The following is a 20,314-nucleotide window of genomic DNA, read 5'->3' as shown; positions in this document are numbered from 1 at the left end:
CTATATTGGGTTTTTGGGAGCTGGACTGGGAAACACTGGCCAAGGGCACCACCCACACCTTTGCCAATTGTCCAATCAATCCGGTGCCGAGCACTTAGGAAGAGCACATCCTAGCCAATCAGATCACGTGATCAGTCAGGTGGGGAGGGAGTAAGACTGAAGTTAAAACAGAGTGTTCCTATAATAGCAACGCTACAACCACATTGTGTTCTCTACTGAAGCCCAGCAGAGCTTGTAACAACAGACTCTGGCCTGGTCCTGTCTAACCTCTTTTATTTATATTGAAGCACATTAGTGGTGCTTCTGCTGATACAGTTGTGTACAGTTGGACCCTTGACTTCACACTTATACAGTGATACAGTGCACATATTATATGTTAACTGCCATTATGTATTACAGAGGCATAAAGGTGAAGTTTTGGCAACAGTGAGAAAGAGGGAGCTTCTCCACCACTTTTGGTAAACTGTTATGTAAGAAGTGAAGTCACAGGTTCAACCTTGTGAGGTCTGGCCCAATGGGCCTGTCTGGGCCCGTCTGGGCTAATCTGCTGAGCTCACTTGAAATAGACTCACAGGATTACAGTGAGTGAGCATAAGTAATAGAATGCAGGAAAACCACCCTTTATCTTAGATACATGCATGTGTGCACACACACACACACACAGCCTAGCAATGTGCTGCATTGCATCTGCATTGTAAGAAAAAACATGGGATGACTTTCTTAATGGGTGTCTTATATGACACTGATCTAAAAATAAGATGAACCTTAACTAAATGTTTCCCAGAACAATAGTTAAGATGGTGTCTCTTTAGCTTCCTTGCAGAACGGATATCTAGCGTGCTCCATTTAGCTATATAGTTTGTCCTGCAACTTCTCAGAATAAAATGTCGCAATTCACTGTGTTCAGGGTGTCAAGTAATGATGTCATGACTGCTGATTCATGACTAATTCAGGTGGGGCCATTAAGGTATAATTCTCTCATGCTGTACCTGTGACACCACTGAAAATGGAAAATGCCCTTTGGAGATCAGAAGGCCACTGAGCAGGTAATCTGAGATGGAGCCAAAGACTTTCTCAGGCTCCCCCATCAGAAACACACACACGCGCACGCGCACACGCACACACACACGCACACGCACACGCACACACACACACGCACACACACACGCACACACACACACACACACACACACACACACACAAACACACACACACACACTGCAGTGTACTGAATTAGGACATTGGCAGGACTCTTGAAAACTACACGTGTTCCTTCATCTTCGTTAGCCCCAAATTCCAAAGAATAAGCTGTGCAACGAAGGGGAGGGAGTACATGAAGGATAATCCCATCAGCCACAGCCCACACGCTCCCATCTCAGACAGACACATGTAGTGGGGTCGCCAGCCCAACCAGTTCAGATAACATCTCTGATTGGGGAAGTGTTTGTGTTCGGGCAGTTGCTGACAAGTGCACTACAACTTTAAATGTTTAATGTTCACACGTCAGTGCTGTACATCCTTAGGCTCTACTTATCTGACATTATCACTATCAAGGCTCTCAGCCTCCCCTTAACCAGTGTTAAAGAGGAGAGGTCGAAGGTTACTCCTCTGTTACTTTCATTGTCTAATTGATTTTTATCATTGGTACAATGTTTACTACAGATTTACTTACAGACTAGTTTTACCCAACAACCACCAACTGTTTTGCATTATCAATATCTGGGATAGTCGACTACGTCTTGCATTCCACAGAACAGATGGGTGTACATTCATGGGTAATACTGCAGAGAAGATGCTTACCTCTGAGACATGTGGCATGGGTTTGAAACCACACTGGTTACACACAGTCTTCTTGCAGTCTGAGCATACAGAGTAATTGGGAGCAGATCCTGATCCAATGTTCAGTTCCTGTTTACAGAGTGGGCAGTTGGATTGGGTCCCTGAACCTGGGGCTGTGTTTTCAGGCGCCTTGGTGTGTTTATCTTCTGGGACCTTGGGGTCAGGGGCATGAGGTTTGGGAGAGGCTGGCGCTTTGGAAAAAGGAATTGGGGTACCACGTTGCGAGCCGGCAGGTGATCCTGGAAAGGAGCTGGAAACAGAGTCAGTGGGAGACTTTGGCTCCTCCCCGGTGAGGAGGCTGGTGGCGGAGCTAATGAATGATGAGCTGAATCCGAATATCTTCCCTGACATGGCCTCGGGCGGCGGAGAAGCAGCCCCCGATGGCTTGGCAGCTTCGGTCTGTCCACCGAACCCACCGAAGAGCTTCCCGGTCACAGACTCAGGGGCCTGTGCTGGAGTGCCACCCTGAGGTTTGGGTGGGCCGCCAAAACCACCAAAGAGCTTCCCTGTGACGGTCTCTGCTATAGGGGCTTTCGTTGTGTCGGTCAACCCTCCAAGACTGAAGCCCCCAAAAAAGCCACCCCCGTCCTGCTTGGTTTTGGACGGGGACACCTGGGGACTGCCCCTTGGACTGGCCCCAGGCGGGGCTGTGTGTCCCAGTGTCCGCTGCATTTGGCAGTTCAGACATAGCCACTCCTTCCCCTGAAAAATGCCAACAAGGGAAAGACACATAACAGCAAATACAAAAAACAAGCACAACACACACACACACATTTCAGCAAGAACATCAGTTTTACTTTCCCTTTATTAGAATATGACACACTGGTGGCATAGAAACTTCTCTATACTTAGCTTGTAGTAGATTATCAGTTATTATACTCAAAGGTTACATGTTTAAAGAGATTGGACAGCATTACAGTTACTCATTATTAGATTGTACGAGTCCCTTCTTTATTTACAGTTAGGTATGGAAGAGTATCACATACAATAACAAATATATTTAAAATTTCTGTTAGAAAAAAATAATCATCACTGGATAAAATGAATACAATGATAAATTGATCAATTGGCCATTTATTTGATTTTTTTTCATATATAAGTATGTATACTGTATGTGAAATACATGCTTGTATAAGAAAATCATACTTTGTGCACTATAAAACAGCAAGCTCAGATCTCAAGGTTTACTGTACTGCACACATTATTAATTCCCTGCTCCAGCACATTAAACCCATTGGCTGAAGATCAAGGCCTTCTTGAGTTGAATCATGCAATAGGTAGTAGGATGTCCTAGATGTTATTCCTAGGACCTCAAAATAAAATATCTGCCTTATATTTTGTCACTCTGAAGGGAACAGTTAACAACACTTTTTGGTGCTCTTGCTATTCATACTGGTCCCCAACACAGTGAATGGCAGCCTACTGCACTTCCTGTCTGGATGTCATGAGTCACCTTGATAATCTTCCCTCTTGGACTCCATATGGTCTCACTTCTCTCTGGGGGAAACCGATACAGGCTACAGCACAACCAAAGCATCTTTTCAATCAAACCCAATCATGCTTCAGAGATTTCAGGAGACTGATGTTTCGACACTTAATACCTTCAAGGGAAAATGTAACTGTTTTCCTTAAACGCAGTAATTCTGTCCAGATGATTCATGAAAATATCCATACTGATATGCTCCTGAAAGGCTGGATTTAACAGTGTGCTCACACTAAACACCAAAATAACGCATTAAATTTTTTAAAGGTCCCGAGTCAACACTGCATAGAAACATCACTGAACATTTAATTTCAGAAAACTGAATTATGTTATCTAATAATATGCACCATCTGAATCCACAGCTCTGGTGTCAGAATTTGGCTCATGCTAGTGTTTGAGGGTTTGGGATGGTAATGATGTGGTGGGGCGAGCCAGGAATCTTACCGATGAGTCCGGAGGGCTGAAGCCGCACAGATTGCACACCTGCTGTTTGCACGCCGTGCAAGTGTTGTAGTTGGGTGGCTGGTCTTTGGCCTGCAAGTTGAGCTCAGTGGTATTACAGAGAGGACAAAACCCCCCTCCTGCCTTCACCGGGGGAGGGCAAACTTTAGCCGGGCTTGCAGGCCCGGGACTAGCAGGCTTTCCTGCTGACCCCTGTGGCGGACCTGCCGGCTTGGGTTGTCCTTTAGGCGAGCTCTGCTGAGGGCTGGGCTTGGCTTTGTCATCTTCATCGTTACCGAAAAGGCTGAACTTTTTGGTACTGGCTGAGGAGACAGCTGAGGTGACCCCACTCAGGAAGGAAGAGGAGAACATGCCTGTGTGGGTTTGCTCAGGGCCTTTGGGCTCCTGTCTGAAGCGAGACTCAAGGAGGCTGAGGGACGAGGGACTGCGGCCCGGCTTTGGCTTGGGCGGTGGACCCTCGCCAAACGCGTCTACGGTTCGACTCTTACTGAGCCCTGTGGGACCTCGTCCTCCAGACGGCTGAGGTACCGGCGGCCTGTGTGGCAAACACACAAAAAAAGGGGGTGAATTCACCATATTGAGTGAAATAATGGGAAAACATGGGTAGTATTCATCACAAATGTAATAATATGATGCCTTCTTAATTGCCATCATGGAAGACTTCCAAAATAGCTTTGCTCCCTGATGTGGATATTCTTTCCAGACAGACTGATCAATAGCTGACCATAATAGCCAAGCTCTGAATTCAGGCACTGCATGACAAAGCAAACTGACATCAAATACAAAAATACTGGTAGGTAAAAGCCTCCAGGTTTAAGCACACAACTAAAGCCCAAAGCACCATCTATGCAGAAACAATCTTTCTTACACAGACCACATAAGGATATTGCTTTTAAACAACATCAGAGAAATCTACACCTTTTTCATCAACACATCTGAGACCTGTCATGCTGTGAAAGAGAATCTAGTTGGCATCTGCAGCACTGTACAATGCCATAAAACCAGATCATTAAGGTCTATTAAAACTACACACAAAAAAGCGTGGAGGTTAAGGGAATTTGATCGTCGCTATTCATTTTAATCAATACTTCATTCTATAAGAGAATTATACTCTTGATTCAGAAAGAGCTGTACATAACAGCCTTTAATGTACTGAGTGGGATTTGAATCCCTACTTATTTGAACAGTCTATATTTGAGAATCATACTCGAACTGTCCACTCGTAACAACGAGGCGTTTTCGCTTTCATCGAGAAAATCGCTTTCACTACACACCCATGATGCGATTTTCAGCACCATGGAGAGCGAACGTAACAACTAATGGACTTTCTCACCTGTATACGTAGGCTATACCTCAAGATAAGAAGAGAGAGTTAATAAGCATCGTGGCATTCATGCTTAGTGTGCTATATATAGTCATTAATATTTATACCCCTCCCCCAGTTTTGCACAGATAAAAATAAATTTCACGAATAGGAAAGGCAGGGTACTGTGCTTCCTATTTAACGCTTCGCGTTTTTGTTTTTGAGCCGGGATGTCTAAGGGAATGATGACAGTATTACTACATTTGATCGAATTATCACGCGTTTTGTTTCAGTGGCGTGTTATTCCCAGCCACTATTTTCCCAAAGCAGCACTTATGACATCACCTACACAACCCATAGGAGGGTATATGTGTAAATAGGAAAAGCGGCGATCATTTATAGATCGAAGAATGAGGAAAAAATGCCAAAACAAAAACAAAATAAACAACCGATGAAAACAAAAGACGGATGCACGAAGAGGTCGAGGAAGCATAATTCAAGGGAGAACAAAAATACTTGGCAAGGAAATCTTTACCCATCAAGCAATTCGATTTTTTTCTCCAAGCAATGCTCTATGATAGAGCAAATTCAGTACAACAAACAAACAAACAAACAAACATCAATCGATTAAGTCTTGAATCAAATCCATCCAATCATTTTATTATACGGCCCACTACAAAAACGCTTAGACTGGACATATGTGTTTGTTTGGCAAGAAGCAATGGCACTCCTCTTTGCCAATGAATTCAATGCTTATAGTAAACCCAGATAACTGTGCTCTAGATTTAACACCAAAGAAACACTTTATCACCAGTCCAGACTTTCCCTGTACCTTTCGCTGCGTTAGCTGATTGTGATTACACATTTGAATGGGTGTGTTTTGCCCCCGTGCTGCGGTCGTGATGTGCCAACCTGCAGTGCCCCGTTCAAAACACAACATAATCGCACACGCCTTCTCCGCGCAGCCTACAAGCCGGGCAATGCACTGGAGGGCTTCACAACCTCACGGCACGAAAACATTTTAAAAGCGCCACTCGAGCCCACTTGTACGTTGAAGCCTCTCCATAGCCCGCAACTTGCCTGGACTGAGATTTTGCCATAGCAGCAACGAGCTCCTTCCTCTCCTCTTCGCTCAAATGGCTGAGATCCGCCTCTTTCCCTGCAGGCATCTGGATGAAGCCACCCTTTCCGTCAGGTGCAAGTCCCGCTGGTAGTCCAGCGAGACCCCCTTCGCCGCCTTCCATGCTCGCCTCGTTCCCCATAATCCCTTTCCTTCAGCAAACTACGCGGCAGTACAGATGTTTATGTCCGCAGAAGACGATAAAATCGGTATACGCGGCTGTCGAAGGGGTGTCATATTATTTCTACATGTTTACTCGCCTCCCCTTCGACTGTCTCTGTTGATAACGCACATTACGAGAACGGTGCCCCTCTGTGCGCGTCCACTGTTGAGTGTCTCCTCCCTTACCCACGGCGCGCATGTGCTGCCCCTGACAGGTGATCAGAAGAAATCTCCGAAGGAAATACAAAAATTAAAGGGGAACCAGTCTCTTTATAACCAACACATACTGTAATTTTCATAAATAATGTGTCCAGAACAAATAAATAATTCTTTAATAGCTATGTGTTCGGTTGTTTCCTCCCTATAGGGTACGGTATATCATTAGTGTATATATTTGCCAGCCACTTTATTAAAAACACAGACTTTGTAGATGCTCTCACGGGCCACACATTAGGCTGACCGCCTCTACACGTGCATTTGTAAGCATATAATACAAACTGTAGCCCGTTAGTTCACAATTTATCAGCCACATGCTACCCACTTAATAGCTACTTAGTTTCTGACCATAAGATCGTTGATTTATTTGCACACAGCTCTAATCCTGACATTGATTATTTGTAGTGTCCGTGCCTCTGAGAGTGGTCCACCAACCAAAAACAACAAGCCAACAGCTGTTCTGTGGTCAGAAACAGATCACTGACAAAAAGAGGAATGGTAAGAAGTCACTGAACTAGACTAAGCTAAACGAAACTACGCATCCAAGAGGGTTACAGACCTTCCAGCTTTCCAGCTAATAGATATTTCGAGTGAATCCTCTGGTGAGAGTATCTGCAGCTGAACTGCATAGTCCTATTAAAAAGATACTTTTATTAACTGATAAGAAAGCCATGTATTTAAAAAAAATTCCTTTTCAAAAGGCCTATTTCAAAATGTACAGAACGTCTATTTGTATTTCTATGGAGGGCTTCAGTAACCATAGCAGCATGATTGAAACTGCAATTTAGGCAGTATATGAATTATATAAATCTTTTTATGTGTTTTCCTCTTTACTGAAAATTAATTTATTAACATGAATTCATAATATTCATTCTGTTCTTACGAATTCACACTTTTGAATTGCACCATTTATAGTGCACTGTAGAGTACATATACATAAGAGTGCTTAATATGATCTCTTAGGGGTTTTTTTTTGGGTGTACCGCCCCCTAACCACCATTTAAGAATTACAGTTTATTTGGCTCTTAGACGCTACAGATGACGTTCATTGACCGCAGCCAATCACAAGCTACTTAACATTACATATTCATAAACGTGAAATTGGCCTCCCACACTCCACATGCACCGCGCAGGTCTGGTTTAACTAATAGGAGATGGCGCGCAGTGACGAATTTCAACTTTTGTGTGTAGGAGGTAGTACGATGTTTCTGTTTAATATACCCGTAAGGTGCCTTAAACAAAATGGATCCAATTTCTGTCTGAGCTGAAGTGACAAGCGAACACAATCAAGCATTTTACTGTGGACCCTTTTAAAAGTTGGGCTCAGTAAATCCTGGATTTGCCAGTAGACTCAAACTGACATGAACAGCTTTCCCAACGTTTACTGCAGGCAATGTGGACACTGTAAGTCATTTTAAAAATGCATATTGATTTGGTTTGAGTTTGAATAATGTAGCTAGCAATGAGGATGTAGGCTGCATAAATACGCAGACTAACCAAATAGCTAATAATCAGCTAATTTTAGTAATTTATCTAAATTAGCTTATCTGTGATGAATCAGTTACAAAAGTGTAACCAAAATGTGACATGTGTTGAGACAGCCAACGACCGGTTAGTTAAGTCAGAGACAGAGTTGACTGGCTAGCTAGCTAAAGATGTGGAGAAACTGGCAATAAATACCACTGAGAAGTTGTAACAAGCTGCAAATGTCATTAGATTCTTGACCAGTCTGGGTGATGTTTGATAAGCAAAAAAAACATAAAAAGTAATATTGTAGCATCGGTGGAGAAGAATCATGAAACACCATGTCCCAGACGTCCAAGTCTCCCTGAAGCTGCGGGAGTCTCCCGCATTTCGGTAGTGTCTCCCTGATGCCCGCGAGTCACATATAATCTCCCGGAATTCAAAGAGTCACCCCCTCGCAGTCCCCCCCCCGCTCAACAACTTACAGGGGATTTCTGGGGTAACCTCCCTGAAATCAACTTTTGCAACTTGGGAGCAAAATTCTATAGAGCAAATATCAACAGAAACTGAAATATCAACATGACTGAAACTGGAAAATTGGGGAGAGTTATTAACAACCACGCACATCTGTTATTAAAACAGTAAACTTTAAATGTAGCTAAAAAGAGCAGAGTCGCACGGCATCCTGGGAGTCCTTTCCATGCTCTTCTCTTCTCTCTCATTGGCCCACAGTCTGAGGCTGTGGAGGACATCACGCCCCCTCAAGGGTCACAAATCCCATCAGCCCAGACAGCTCAGACATATTCCCTGAGCTGTGGAGGCATGTGCCCCTCACCCTGTGGCCAGCGCCAACAGTCCCTTCGGTCTCCTGGTTGGCTAGAGTCTCCCCTTCATGGGGTTGGTATGGTGCACTGTGCACATTGTGCACCATTTTAGTCCACATGCCCTGCCCGTTTATGACGGGTGCTGGAGTTACCCTGGTGGTTTTTGTCGAACTGCTGCATGGGGTGGTGGAGTCGCTGGCAGAACTCCCCGATATGACCCGCTCTGGGCTTGCTGCCCTCCTCAGTCCCCGTGGACGAAGCAGTTCCTGGCAAAGGAGACCCAGGATGTTCTTCCCAAACCTCTCCATTGGCTCACAGAGCAAAAAGACTGAAGCAGGGACCATGCTGGGCCACGTTCTGTTCACTGCAGTGTGCATGTGGTTCCGCGTCCATGCCCAGCCAGGTGAACCGCAGCCGCAGGTGAGTTCTACTCACACTGAAGCCCCGTGCGAGCTGGCCTGTCCACCAGGCCCAGCACAGCTACCGCACGTGCTGCCCAGGCACCTGCCCTTCCACATACGATACAGCAGCCCATCTTTCATTCGGAGAAGCTCCCAGCCTTCGCAAAGTGTCTTAATGGTGGGCTTGTGCGTCACCGTGTCCACCCAACTCAGTTCAGGACAGCTCTACAATGCCTTCATTGCACTAGGCGTCGTTGAACCTTGGACGGACCCCTGTGCCGAAATGAGGGAGAAGTCAATTGGGCCTCTGGCGCTCCCTCCTTGAGCTGCACGTGTTTTCTTCGGCAGCGCGTGAGACGAGGCGATCGGCGCGGTGTCTGATGGCGAAGCGGTACTCCTGCAGTGCCGTGAGCCACCTCGCCACCCGACTCTCGTGCTGTCTGAACTGCACGAGCCAAGTCAGTTTGCCGTAATCGATACACGGGGCGAAACGGACACCGTAGACGTAAAAAACGCTGTAGCTCCATTACGACAGCACACAGCTCTCTCCTCATCATGCAGTAGTTATGTAGTTCTGGCTTTCTCGTGTGCTGGCTGTTGACTTTCTCAGTCCCATCCTGCACCTGTGAGAGGATGACACAGATGCTATTATTGCTGGTTTGTGTGCGTCCACAGCCATCTTGCTGCCTGCCCTGGGAAATCCCAATGCTGGTGTTTCACAGAGCCGACGTGGAGAACAGCGTAAGCACAGCATCTTCATCCACAGTCGTTTTCACTATGAGTAACTGTAATTGTAATTGGAACCCCAGTAAAAAAAACAGTGCGGAAAAAAAATTCTTTATATATCTGAGCAACCACAGTAAAACATGTCACCATTTTGTTACAAAAATAATAACAGTGAATGTGTGAATGTAACAAATATATTGAATTTTGTTATTCAACTAAAAATTATTTTATGACTGTTTAAAGTCATAAAAAAGTAGCTTGTTTGATGCATCAGACATATTTTGAAGGAGCTAAGCAGATGGCAGGCTCTTTGGAAGCCGTACACTGATAGCAGCATAACAGCACATACACCACTGTTTCCTTTATTGAGAGAAAGATGTGTTTAACTTATTTAACATACTTTGATAAATGATTTGTGAAGACTTCTCTGATTAGTTGTAAATAGGGCTGCCACAAAAGATTATTTTTAGTCGACTAATCACCGATTAATTTTGATTAGTCGACTAATCGGATCACATGTTAATTGAATATAAAACATACAGCTTATCGCACTAGAATGCAGCTGCTATTATATAACCATCATTGGATTTCAGCTATATGCTAATTTTAAAAAAATTGTATATCACAGTTCATTAAACCTTTAATGAAATATGCAGCTTGTTGCAACAAACAATTATTAAAATAAGGATAAGGCATTGGATTAAACAACACAAAAATAAATACATTAATAAAGAAATTGTTTTTTTTTTTTAGGTTTTTCTTTCTTTTATTTGTCTCTGGCATCAAACTTAGCTACATTTAAATCAAATTAGGTAGATACCTGAAACTAAGGAATTATTCACACTGGTCTCACTGACGTTACAGAAAACACATGAATACAGAGGTGTCAATTCCAGGTTCAGAAAGTAAAAGTCCTCACCAGGATTTTGCTCAAGCTTGCTAGATTTTCTAATTAGTGCAATCCAGGTAAAATTAATGGAATCAACACAATCCTGGAAGCCTGAGCAAAATCCTGGTGAGGACTTTTACTTTCTGAACCTGGAATTGACACCTCTGCATGAATGCGTGCTGAGGCTAATGAAACAAATCGCCATCGCTAATGTTAACTTTTACAGCTATCAAGATGAGTAAGTACTAACTTAAAGCTCTGTTTACGCTAGTTTTAGCAGCTAACTAGCAATTTAGATTACTGAGATGACAATCCCTCTTCATCATTGTCACAATCAGCCACAGCATGCTTCATCGCTCGTGCATCGCGGTTGTGCTGCCGTGGAAGGCAAGTTCTGCAGTTCTTACAGATATTGCATTGCACGCGTTTCTCTTTCATTTTCTTAAAGTGATCCCACACTTTTGAGTTCCGTAGCCCGGTAGCCATACCAGAGCACGTCTCTATAACGTCCTGGGATATCATCCACTGCCTACCCCGGTTTCCACTACTGCGCACTACTGCGCATGTGCGTCAGTGGAAACCGCCGCAGCAGTTTGGAGAGAGAAAAGTAAAAAACAAACAAACAAAAAAACCACGATGCATCGACTTTTAAATTAGTCGTAGTCGACATAATCGTGACTAGTCGACTAATCATGGCAGCCCTAGTTGTAAATGGGTGTGTCGTGACCAGGACACCCACTGAAGCTTCACTGGATGTCAAATTAATGGTGTCATTGTTGCTTAATTGTTTTTTATAAGGTACATTGCACATTCACTGGCCACCATAGGCCACAAACAAACACAAACAAGCAAGTGCTATTTTCATGCTTGGTCACTGTTTTCAACATTTATGTAATTTTTTGGAAACATTAATGTTACTTCAATAATATAAAAATCAAATATTCTTTTTTGCTCATAGTTGCTTGAAAGCATCCTCAACACATAATTAAAATCATTTAAATGTATATTTTCCACACATCCCTAAAACGTTAAAAATGTACTGTTACATGAATGATTCTATATTCTGCAACCAGCACAGGCTGAGGGTTTACAGCCCTGGCAGTAGAGGTGTAGGCAGAGATTCACAGGCTTAAAAGCTTGGAATCTGTGCTCCAGGTATACAAGTGTGCAATTAAAGTTAGGTGCACGGGGCAGCACATCATTTAGATAAACGATACACTGATTGTTAGGGACACCAGCATTTTCTCACTCCATCATACACTCAGACATGGCGGGTACTGAAGTCCTAAAGCCATAGCCTTGTGGCCAGTGTTGCTCACCAGTACCTGCTCCACAGATCCAGTGAACAGAATACTGGGGAGCCGGTGAGCTCCTCCAAGGCGTTATCGATGTGTGGGAGTGGATATGCGTGGGGCTTAGTAACACCACTGAGCCACTCATGGCCCACACACAAGCCCCAGCTGTTGTCCTTTTTCTTGCCAGGACCACTGGCGCCACCCGGGGGCCGTTTGATGGCTCAACGATGCCCATAGCTGTCATCCCTCTCACCTTCTGCTCGGCTGCCTCTTCTCAGCCAACACGAGTCAATCGGAGAGGAATCGGTGCAGTGTGGCTGGTGTTAATGCCGTGTGGTGCTGAATCTGTCCATGTGCTTGTCGTTCTCCATCGCAATATCAATGCAGGAGCCCGCACAGCCACTGGTTCTGTTCAGCCCAGCCCGCTCCACTGCCACAGTTTCTTCAGCATCTCCTGTGCTGCGCTGACCTGCTCTTCACCGCTGGCCTCAGTGCTTCCTGATTTTCATATCATTGACGGTGACGAGGGCATCTATCCTGGAAAAATTCGCTATGCCTCTGGGGCAATCCCATGACCCATCTGTGGAGATCCACAAACCGATTCTGATGCCACGTCTTCAGCTTCTGACGGCCACAGTCCCTGCTGGGCTCCTCACTGGGCAGCCCCCTCTCCTGATCCCTCCTGGAACAGGTTGGTGACACTGATTGGCCTGGTGTTGGACATTGATTGGCCTCCTCCCACTGCACCACCAGCACACTAGTTGTTTTGTCACCACTCTCCAGTTGGCACGACATCTCTTCCCGAAGCCCACACAGATCAACTATTAAACCTATTCTACCCCATTGAGAAAAGATAACGCAGTTCCTTGGGCTCTTGATGAAATGTCTGACCTGCTTTGGTCTAAATGTCACAAGGACCAAGCACCCCACCCCAATCTCCCCCCGTCAATACATCCAGCCACGTAGGTCTTCTGTACTCTGTACATACATGCAGGTCGTGTGCTTGGCATGTGGCTTCAGTCTAATGCTAGTGGTTCTGGTGTTTGTGAGGAAAAAAATAACGCACCTTCAAAATAGTTCTCAAGCTGTGGTTGGAGATGCGCAGATGGGGGTTATACTTCTAATGACTTCTGATCTAGAAAGGGGTTGACTAATAATGTTGGATGACTTGTTGCCCCTTTGTTTGACGTAGGCTGTCCTCAAAAACAGTCGGATTTCTCTTATTTCACAGTCTGTGTTGGTAGGCACTTGACATACCGAAATATAAAACTCAGAAAAAGTGATTTTTTAAAATGTCCCCTTGACATAAAAATCCTCACCAGGATTTTGCTCAAGCTTGCTAGATTTTCTAATTAGTGCAATCCAGGTAAAATGAGTGGAATCAACACAATCCAGGAAGCCTGAGCAAAATCCTGGTGAGCACTTTTACTTTCTGAACCTGGATTATACACCTCTGAAGATTTCAGCTGAAAGGTTTCTTTTAAAGTAAATAAGATTGCAGAATCGTCTCATCAAGGAAATTATTTTATTATTTTGTTATTTATTATTATTATTATTATTATTATTATTATTATTATTATTATTATTATTATTATTTTATTTATTGTTTCAAGCTGTCAACATCAGCCTTTGTTGAGAATATAGGTTGCATATCTGGAGAAAATGCATTTGTTTCTATAACATGCCTTCATTTCCCAACATCCACCACTGCTGCAGTTCACAGAAAAATCATTCAGCTCCACTGGCACAGATATAGCCAAGCGTGACAAATGAGAAAATGATGAACTATGAGGTATGAGGAAAAAACAAGGGCAAACGTTCGTCTTCTCAATCTAACGTTAAGTGTAATCCCCACCCACTCTGTTTAATGTCAGAGGGATGACTGATGTGTACAGTGACAGTGGGGTGGGGTAACCTGTCCTCTCTTTGTTCATACTGACATCATTTCTCTGGGCTACACCAGGACGATGGGATCCAGAGAGCAAGAATGACCTCAGCACATCGAAGATCTAAGATCTAAGGAGATCTGAATTAACTGTCTAAGGTCTGCGTTATCAGTTATCTGCTTTTGGCACAAGGAATTCTAACACAGAAAAAGTCACCGATTAAGAACGCCATTGCTTGACTTCATTGTTCTTTTCGCTCCATCTCTAACCATCCTTCTGCCTGTGGAAACCAGTACAGAGAGACTTTCCCACACACGTCTCTCCAGTAGAGCATGTAATGTTCATTACTCTTTAAAGCGAAAGCATGTGCAAAAGGCACCACGGTTGCCAATGACAGCCTTACAAACAACCCGTGTGTGTATTTGACATATTGTGTCTCTGTTGTGAATGTGGATATTGTCTGTTCCACAAGCATTGTGTAACCGAATCCCGAAACTTGATCTCACACACTGTGACCTTCATTAAGTTTGAATGCGACTTCTATAGCTCAAATATGGTGTGAGGGACACAAATAGAAGACCACAACAAGCTGTGGGAGCCAGAAATTTGTGATGATGGTTGTAAAGTTAATTGTGATGGATGTTGATGAAGACCCAGCACCTCTGCTAAAGTTTCAGTCTGGCTGTTAACCCAAAACCTTCGTCTACCGGACAAGACCTGTCACCCTTACAGTGCAGACAGCACACACAGACACAACGTAGACTTCAGGGACAGCCATGAGAAACACCGTGCTCTTCACGGAAAGTTGTTGAACTGAGCAAAAGCAGGGAGTGACACAGAGAGAGAGAGAGAGAGAGAGAGAGAGAGAGAGAGAGAATGAAAGAGAGAGAAATGAAGAGTGATAGAGAAAGGCAGAGATGGACAGAGAGAAACCCCAGAAGAGAGAGGGTCACATACCTTCACAGCATATTCCGTCTCTTCTGTGTCAACAGGTGCGTGTCACCTTGGGGTTGATGTTTCATGTGTAGAATATTAGGTTCTTTGGTCCACACACATCCTTCTTTACAGTCTGCATGAGCCTAAATCCAACCTTAGTGACTCGTTCTCCTGCCCGACGAGAACTGATAACTGCTCATCTAAAAATACTCTCTTAAAGGGACAGTGTGCCTTATATCCCTTGATCCTGTCGGCACTCACATTATCAAAAGGGCACACCCCCTTTAATACCCACAAGCCTAATCCGCTTTCTTATGACCTGACAGACAGCGAGGGAATTCAAAGTGCACATGAAGAGCCTGTCAGAGCCTCAGGAGAGATACATCTCATATGCACACAGAGTTATTGATCGAAAAACATGCTATAAATAAAGAGCTTTTAATCTTGTAAAATCTGTCACTTGACATTGTCAAACACATCACCTGCAAACTGATACAGGCCTTGTGCAATGGCAGATCATATAATCCTGTCATTCATAGCGAGCATCGTAAATCATTATTACAGATAATAATACTTGAAGCAGAGAGTTATCTTCCTCTCTCACACAACAATGTTGCCGTGGCCTCATTTGAACATTGCGATGCGCTTTCGCTTTGAGCGCTGTGTGTAGATGGAGCCGGGTGTTTTTTAAAAGTCAAGGCTAGATGAGGGGGACATCTAGCCCCCAGTACAGTGAAGATCACTGTACTGGATTTATGAGCTGACTTCCTATATTTATCACGAGCTTCAACCTTTCAGTTGGCACAAGAAGCCTGTCAATTAATGTACAGCTATAATACAATGATACCAGCGCCTTGCAGTAAATGTTTCTGTTGACAGAGAAACATAAATTTGTTATGAAGTTTTTGTTGAAACATATTTTCATATTAGCAATTAAGGGAACAATAATGAAATTGGCTTCGGAGTTGTGTAACCCTGGGGCACCATAGACAACTCCCGGTCTCCCTCTACACACACACCCCCACACACACACACACACACACACACACACACACACACACACACACACACACACACACACACACACACACACACACACACACACACAGAATCCCTATAAGCCAAAGTTATAGTTAAATATCCAGCATAGCTACTCTCCTGAATCCTGATTAGCCAGCATGGCATATCCCTATGGGACCCAACGTTGCAATGGCATTTCTCTCCAACTGGGACCTGTAATTATGGGGTTCTTACCAGATGTCTTGTGTAATCAAGGTCACGACTAAATGAGTGTAAGAGTGTGTGTGTGTGCGCGTGTGCGTGTGTGTGTGTGTGTGTGTGTGTATGCATCCAGGTGTGCTCTCAAAGTACTGCACACATAATCGTTTGCACAGCAGTCACTGCATGTGCATGGCCCTTCTGCCCTGGTCACCAATACTGATCCATGCATACATACTTTAGCTGGAGAGAGAGGGAGAGGGGGATAACATATAATGATGGAGAGGGTCTTGCTTATCCATAAGGCTCCACATGTCCACAGACAAATCCATGCAAGCTCAAGCAAAGATTTACAGACAAAGATACACAGGTATGAATTCATTAGGACACATGCACAGGATCTCACAGACAAATGCATACAGCATACATTTTTTGTTATATGTATATAGAAATCATCTTGAACATCACATTCAAAACGGCTATGACCGAATGTAGCGTCAGACCCCTCACTCCACATATTAAATGTTTACTGCTGTCAATTTCTATCTCAAGAAATGGTCTACCATCTAGTGGTTGTATAAAGGAACTGCAATATAAAGCTGCAATATAAATTTTCAACGAGATCATTCAGTGAGTCTCATAATTAGTTGTATGAAACTCAATTATATATATATCTACCACTAGACTTTAGCTACCAGGACAGTAGTGATAAAGCACTACTCTCTCCAGTGTATCTAAACACCAGGGAAGTCTTTCTAATTTTAGCATTCAGGTGACTGTAATTTACAAATGCTGACTCATCTATCCTCTCGTTCACAACGGCTGGTGCTAAGAAAGGCCTGAACCCCTCACGATAAACTCCCTCTTTGGTTAGGTGTGTCACAAATAGCTTGTTCAGCTCCATTATTAAAACCATTATTATGATGTAACAAAAGTTACCACGTTAACCATTTAGCCACAAGTTGGCAGTTACATCACCAAATGTCCGAAAGGAAGCTTTCAAACATTTTAATAGTACCCAGTCTGTACAGTTTAGTGAAATTACACTGTCTCTTGGCATGATATCAACTGTTGTAACAGATGATAAAATATTGTAAATAAACAACTTTGCTTTAGAGAGGAGTGAGTCAGAAAATACCCTTTTTATGCTCAGTGAACTCAAATCGGGTGCGATCAAGCAGTCAGAGGCACTCTGAGGCAGAAACGCATATCAGCAGAACAGGAAGTGGAGTGAACCACTGATGGCAATAATTAAGAAATGCTAACTCCACAAAACCACTCTCATCAGTGGTGGAAATGTAACCTGAGCTTTTCTAATACATTCATTGTACTAAAACACAGTAATCCATTCAGTATTTAATGTGGTATATAGTTTGTATGGGAGAATCAATATAGGCAATGTGATTAAAGGAATGAAGATTGGTGATTAGGTGATTGGGCTTCTGTTAGCACTGCACTCCTGCTGAAAAACAGAGGGAACATACAAAACGAATGGTTCAGTATTCTCATTACAAAGAACAGCTGAAAAGCCCCAGTAGTAAAATGAAGTCAGGGATTCATGTCTCAGGACTGGCAGAGACCTCCCAGACACACCCTTAAAAAAGTATAAACAAATCACACCAATCTACCAGGAAATATCTGGACAAAGTTGCCCATTTCAGCACGTTTTATACTTATAACGTGTAAATTGCTTCACAAAAGCACACAGTACAAACATGGCTAATTCCTTTTTTGGGAAAGTTTTTTTTCCATCATATGCAACCTGTACTGCACTGGCAACTGTTGGATAACCATGTTCTCCAGAAAAAAACCACCTCAATTTAATTTATGTATACAGTTTTAGATGTGCATTCATATTTTTAATCATTTATACTAACTCAAGATGCTATATAAATGTTCATAGGCTTTGGAGAGCTGGGTCCTCACATACATTTCAACAAATCGTTCTAGTTGGATTTCAGACAACGTTCTCACACAGTTCTTGGAGCATACTGACACGGAAGAGCTGAATAGCAAAAGCAGCGGGGGGGGGGGGGGGGATCAAATGTGCTCTTATCATGCCGTACAACGTAGAGCTGTCTTCATTGGGCTTGGGCCCGAGGCATAACTGTATCTGCTCTGCTCTTCCAGAACCACAGGAAACACGCCCACCCAATTATCATTCAGTCACTTATAGACTGCTGATGAGTCACTCACCAATCCAAATGTTGAGACATCGCTACTTATGTAGACCCATGATTTGTACTGAGGACAAATTGAGTGTGGCATAGTCAGGATTTGCCATTAAGAGAATATAGAGTAACATGTGTTGCAAGGGCTTGCAAGCTTGCTAGCATTCACAAACAACAGCTTGATTTATCCATATTTATAAATATGTTATTAGGTTATAGATATTTAGGCATCTATTTAGGTTTAATAACCATGTCAGAGTGAAATGTTAACTCACAGAGAAATCCAGGCCAATATTCACTGATGAAAACTTCCAGTGCCTTCAGAGTAACTTATGGATAAGTAAGTCACAGATTGTTAATTAACCTAACAGCTTCTTCTCATTAGAAAACTGGAACCCACAAAGTTAGTTAGTGCTCTTCTGAACGAGCATCTTGGCTTGTTTCAAAACATGATGGTATTACAAAAACAAAATTTTTATGCACTTTTAATTAATTTGTTTTAAAGAAAAATGGAAGCAACAACTCTAAACATAACCTTAACAGTTGGAAACAAACCCACAGCGTGCGTGGTCTTCAGCGTGGCGCTGTTGTGGGATTGCAAATTAAGGGATTTATTCTTCTTACCTTGACCCACATTAGGAATACAGGGGCACTTATTTAGCATTTAATTAAGAATATGATTGTTTGTCCTGTTTTTTGGCCCTGTGGAAGCAATGGGCGTCTGGATTGTATCTCAAAAAGCCCTCAAACTCTTCAAATTGCAAACTGGGAAATACCTCTTCAAAAGATCAGGTTCCGCATCATCCCTCTTGCTAATTATTGGCTACCTGCCTGCTGTGTTTTGTTTAACTGACAGACCTCCTGCATGATTGTGATGTATTCCAGGCCCTCGCCTGCAGCTGTAATTTTGGGATATTCTCTGTTTCAACCACATTCTCAATTGGAGGCCTCTGCTTATTGCATTTTTCCTTTTGATATGACATACATGAAGATATGGTATCCAAGTGTTTTTCCAATGCTTTGAGGACATTAGCAGGAATGTCCTAAGACATCCCCTCGTACTTGATTGCCCATGTCTTCATCCTGCTGTCTTCTATAGGTTCTCCAAGAAAACAAGGAATGTGCAAATATAAAGACCACCCTAAAATGATAGAGGAAATATTTATTTAGACAACCAAATGCATGCCAGAAACACCCACTGACAGCTATAAGAGCTTCCAGCTACCTCAAATTACTTGTCTCCAACCAAAGACAAAATGGGTCTTTGGCAAGGAGTGCTGAGAGCGCCAACCTGTGGACATCATTGTGTATTGCATCGAAACATCATACATTTGGGGGGTGGGTGGGGGGGGGGGGGTGGTATGGTAGTGGTGGTGGTCTGTTTGTACAAAAGATGACAGTTTTATAATACACAAGATGGGCATATTTATCTTTGCATAAGTAAAATGAAATAAAAAAAAGTTCACATTTCTTATGCTCGTGGCAAGGAACCGACCTCACACAAAACACTGACAATAAAGACAATGCACCAGGGTAGAGTTCACATGCAGCTTGAAGAGTCAGTCAGACTTTTACCCTAAACATTTCTACAGAAGAGATTCACAGCTAATGGTGTGGGCATTCAGTATCTTACAAATTATTCATTCTTTGCAATATTTTGCTATTTGATGAGCAGTTCTTATAGAGACAAGGGAGTGAAATATAGACATAGTTCATTTGGGGGCATTACAGTCAAGGATAGGAGGAAGCAGACTTCTCAAACCTCAAACAAGAGGAAAAACTAAAAAAAAAAAGACAAAAAGTATTGGTCCATCAATGTGCATCACCACATTTGTGACTTCAGGTTACAATAGATCTCAAAACATCATAATATCAAAAATAACTGTAACTCCTAAAAAATCAGCAATAAATAGTCAAGT

At 43.1% G+C, this 20,314-nt stretch overlaps 1 protein-coding gene across 11 annotated transcripts in view; it reads right to left on the bottom strand.

Moving 5' to 3' along the window:
• Positions 1-15,148, bottom strand: part of pcloa (piccolo presynaptic cytomatrix protein a) — a 51,201-nt gene extending 36,053 nt beyond the window's left edge. For 10 of the 11 annotated variants that reach the window (XR_013130783.1, XM_077005101.1, XM_077005103.1 and 7 more), the window contains exons 1-3: positions 6,168-6,536; positions 3,767-4,319; positions 1,801-2,541 (exon numbers count right to left, since the gene is read on the bottom strand). Coding sequence is in view for 10 of the 11 variants with exons in the window: in XM_077005101.1 (XP_076861216.1) it covers positions 1,801-2,541; positions 3,767-4,319; positions 6,168-6,349 (1,476 nt within the window). In the remaining variant the exon portion in view is untranslated. Of the gene's footprint in view, positions 1-1,800; positions 2,542-3,766; positions 4,320-6,167; positions 6,537-15,027 lie in introns of those variants that run through there. The other variant, XM_077005110.1, reaches the window with a different exon arrangement.
• Between the last annotated feature and the right edge of the window lie 5,166 nt (positions 15,149-20,314).

The sequence above is a fragment of the Brachyhypopomus gauderio genome, chromosome 5, assembly GCF_052324685.1.
Source record: "Brachyhypopomus gauderio isolate BG-103 chromosome 5, BGAUD_0.2, whole genome shotgun sequence".
In the NCBI taxonomy this organism is placed as follows: domain Eukaryota; kingdom Metazoa; phylum Chordata; class Actinopteri; order Gymnotiformes; family Hypopomidae; genus Brachyhypopomus; species Brachyhypopomus gauderio.
This window is presented reverse-complemented; position numbering and strand designations above follow the sequence as displayed.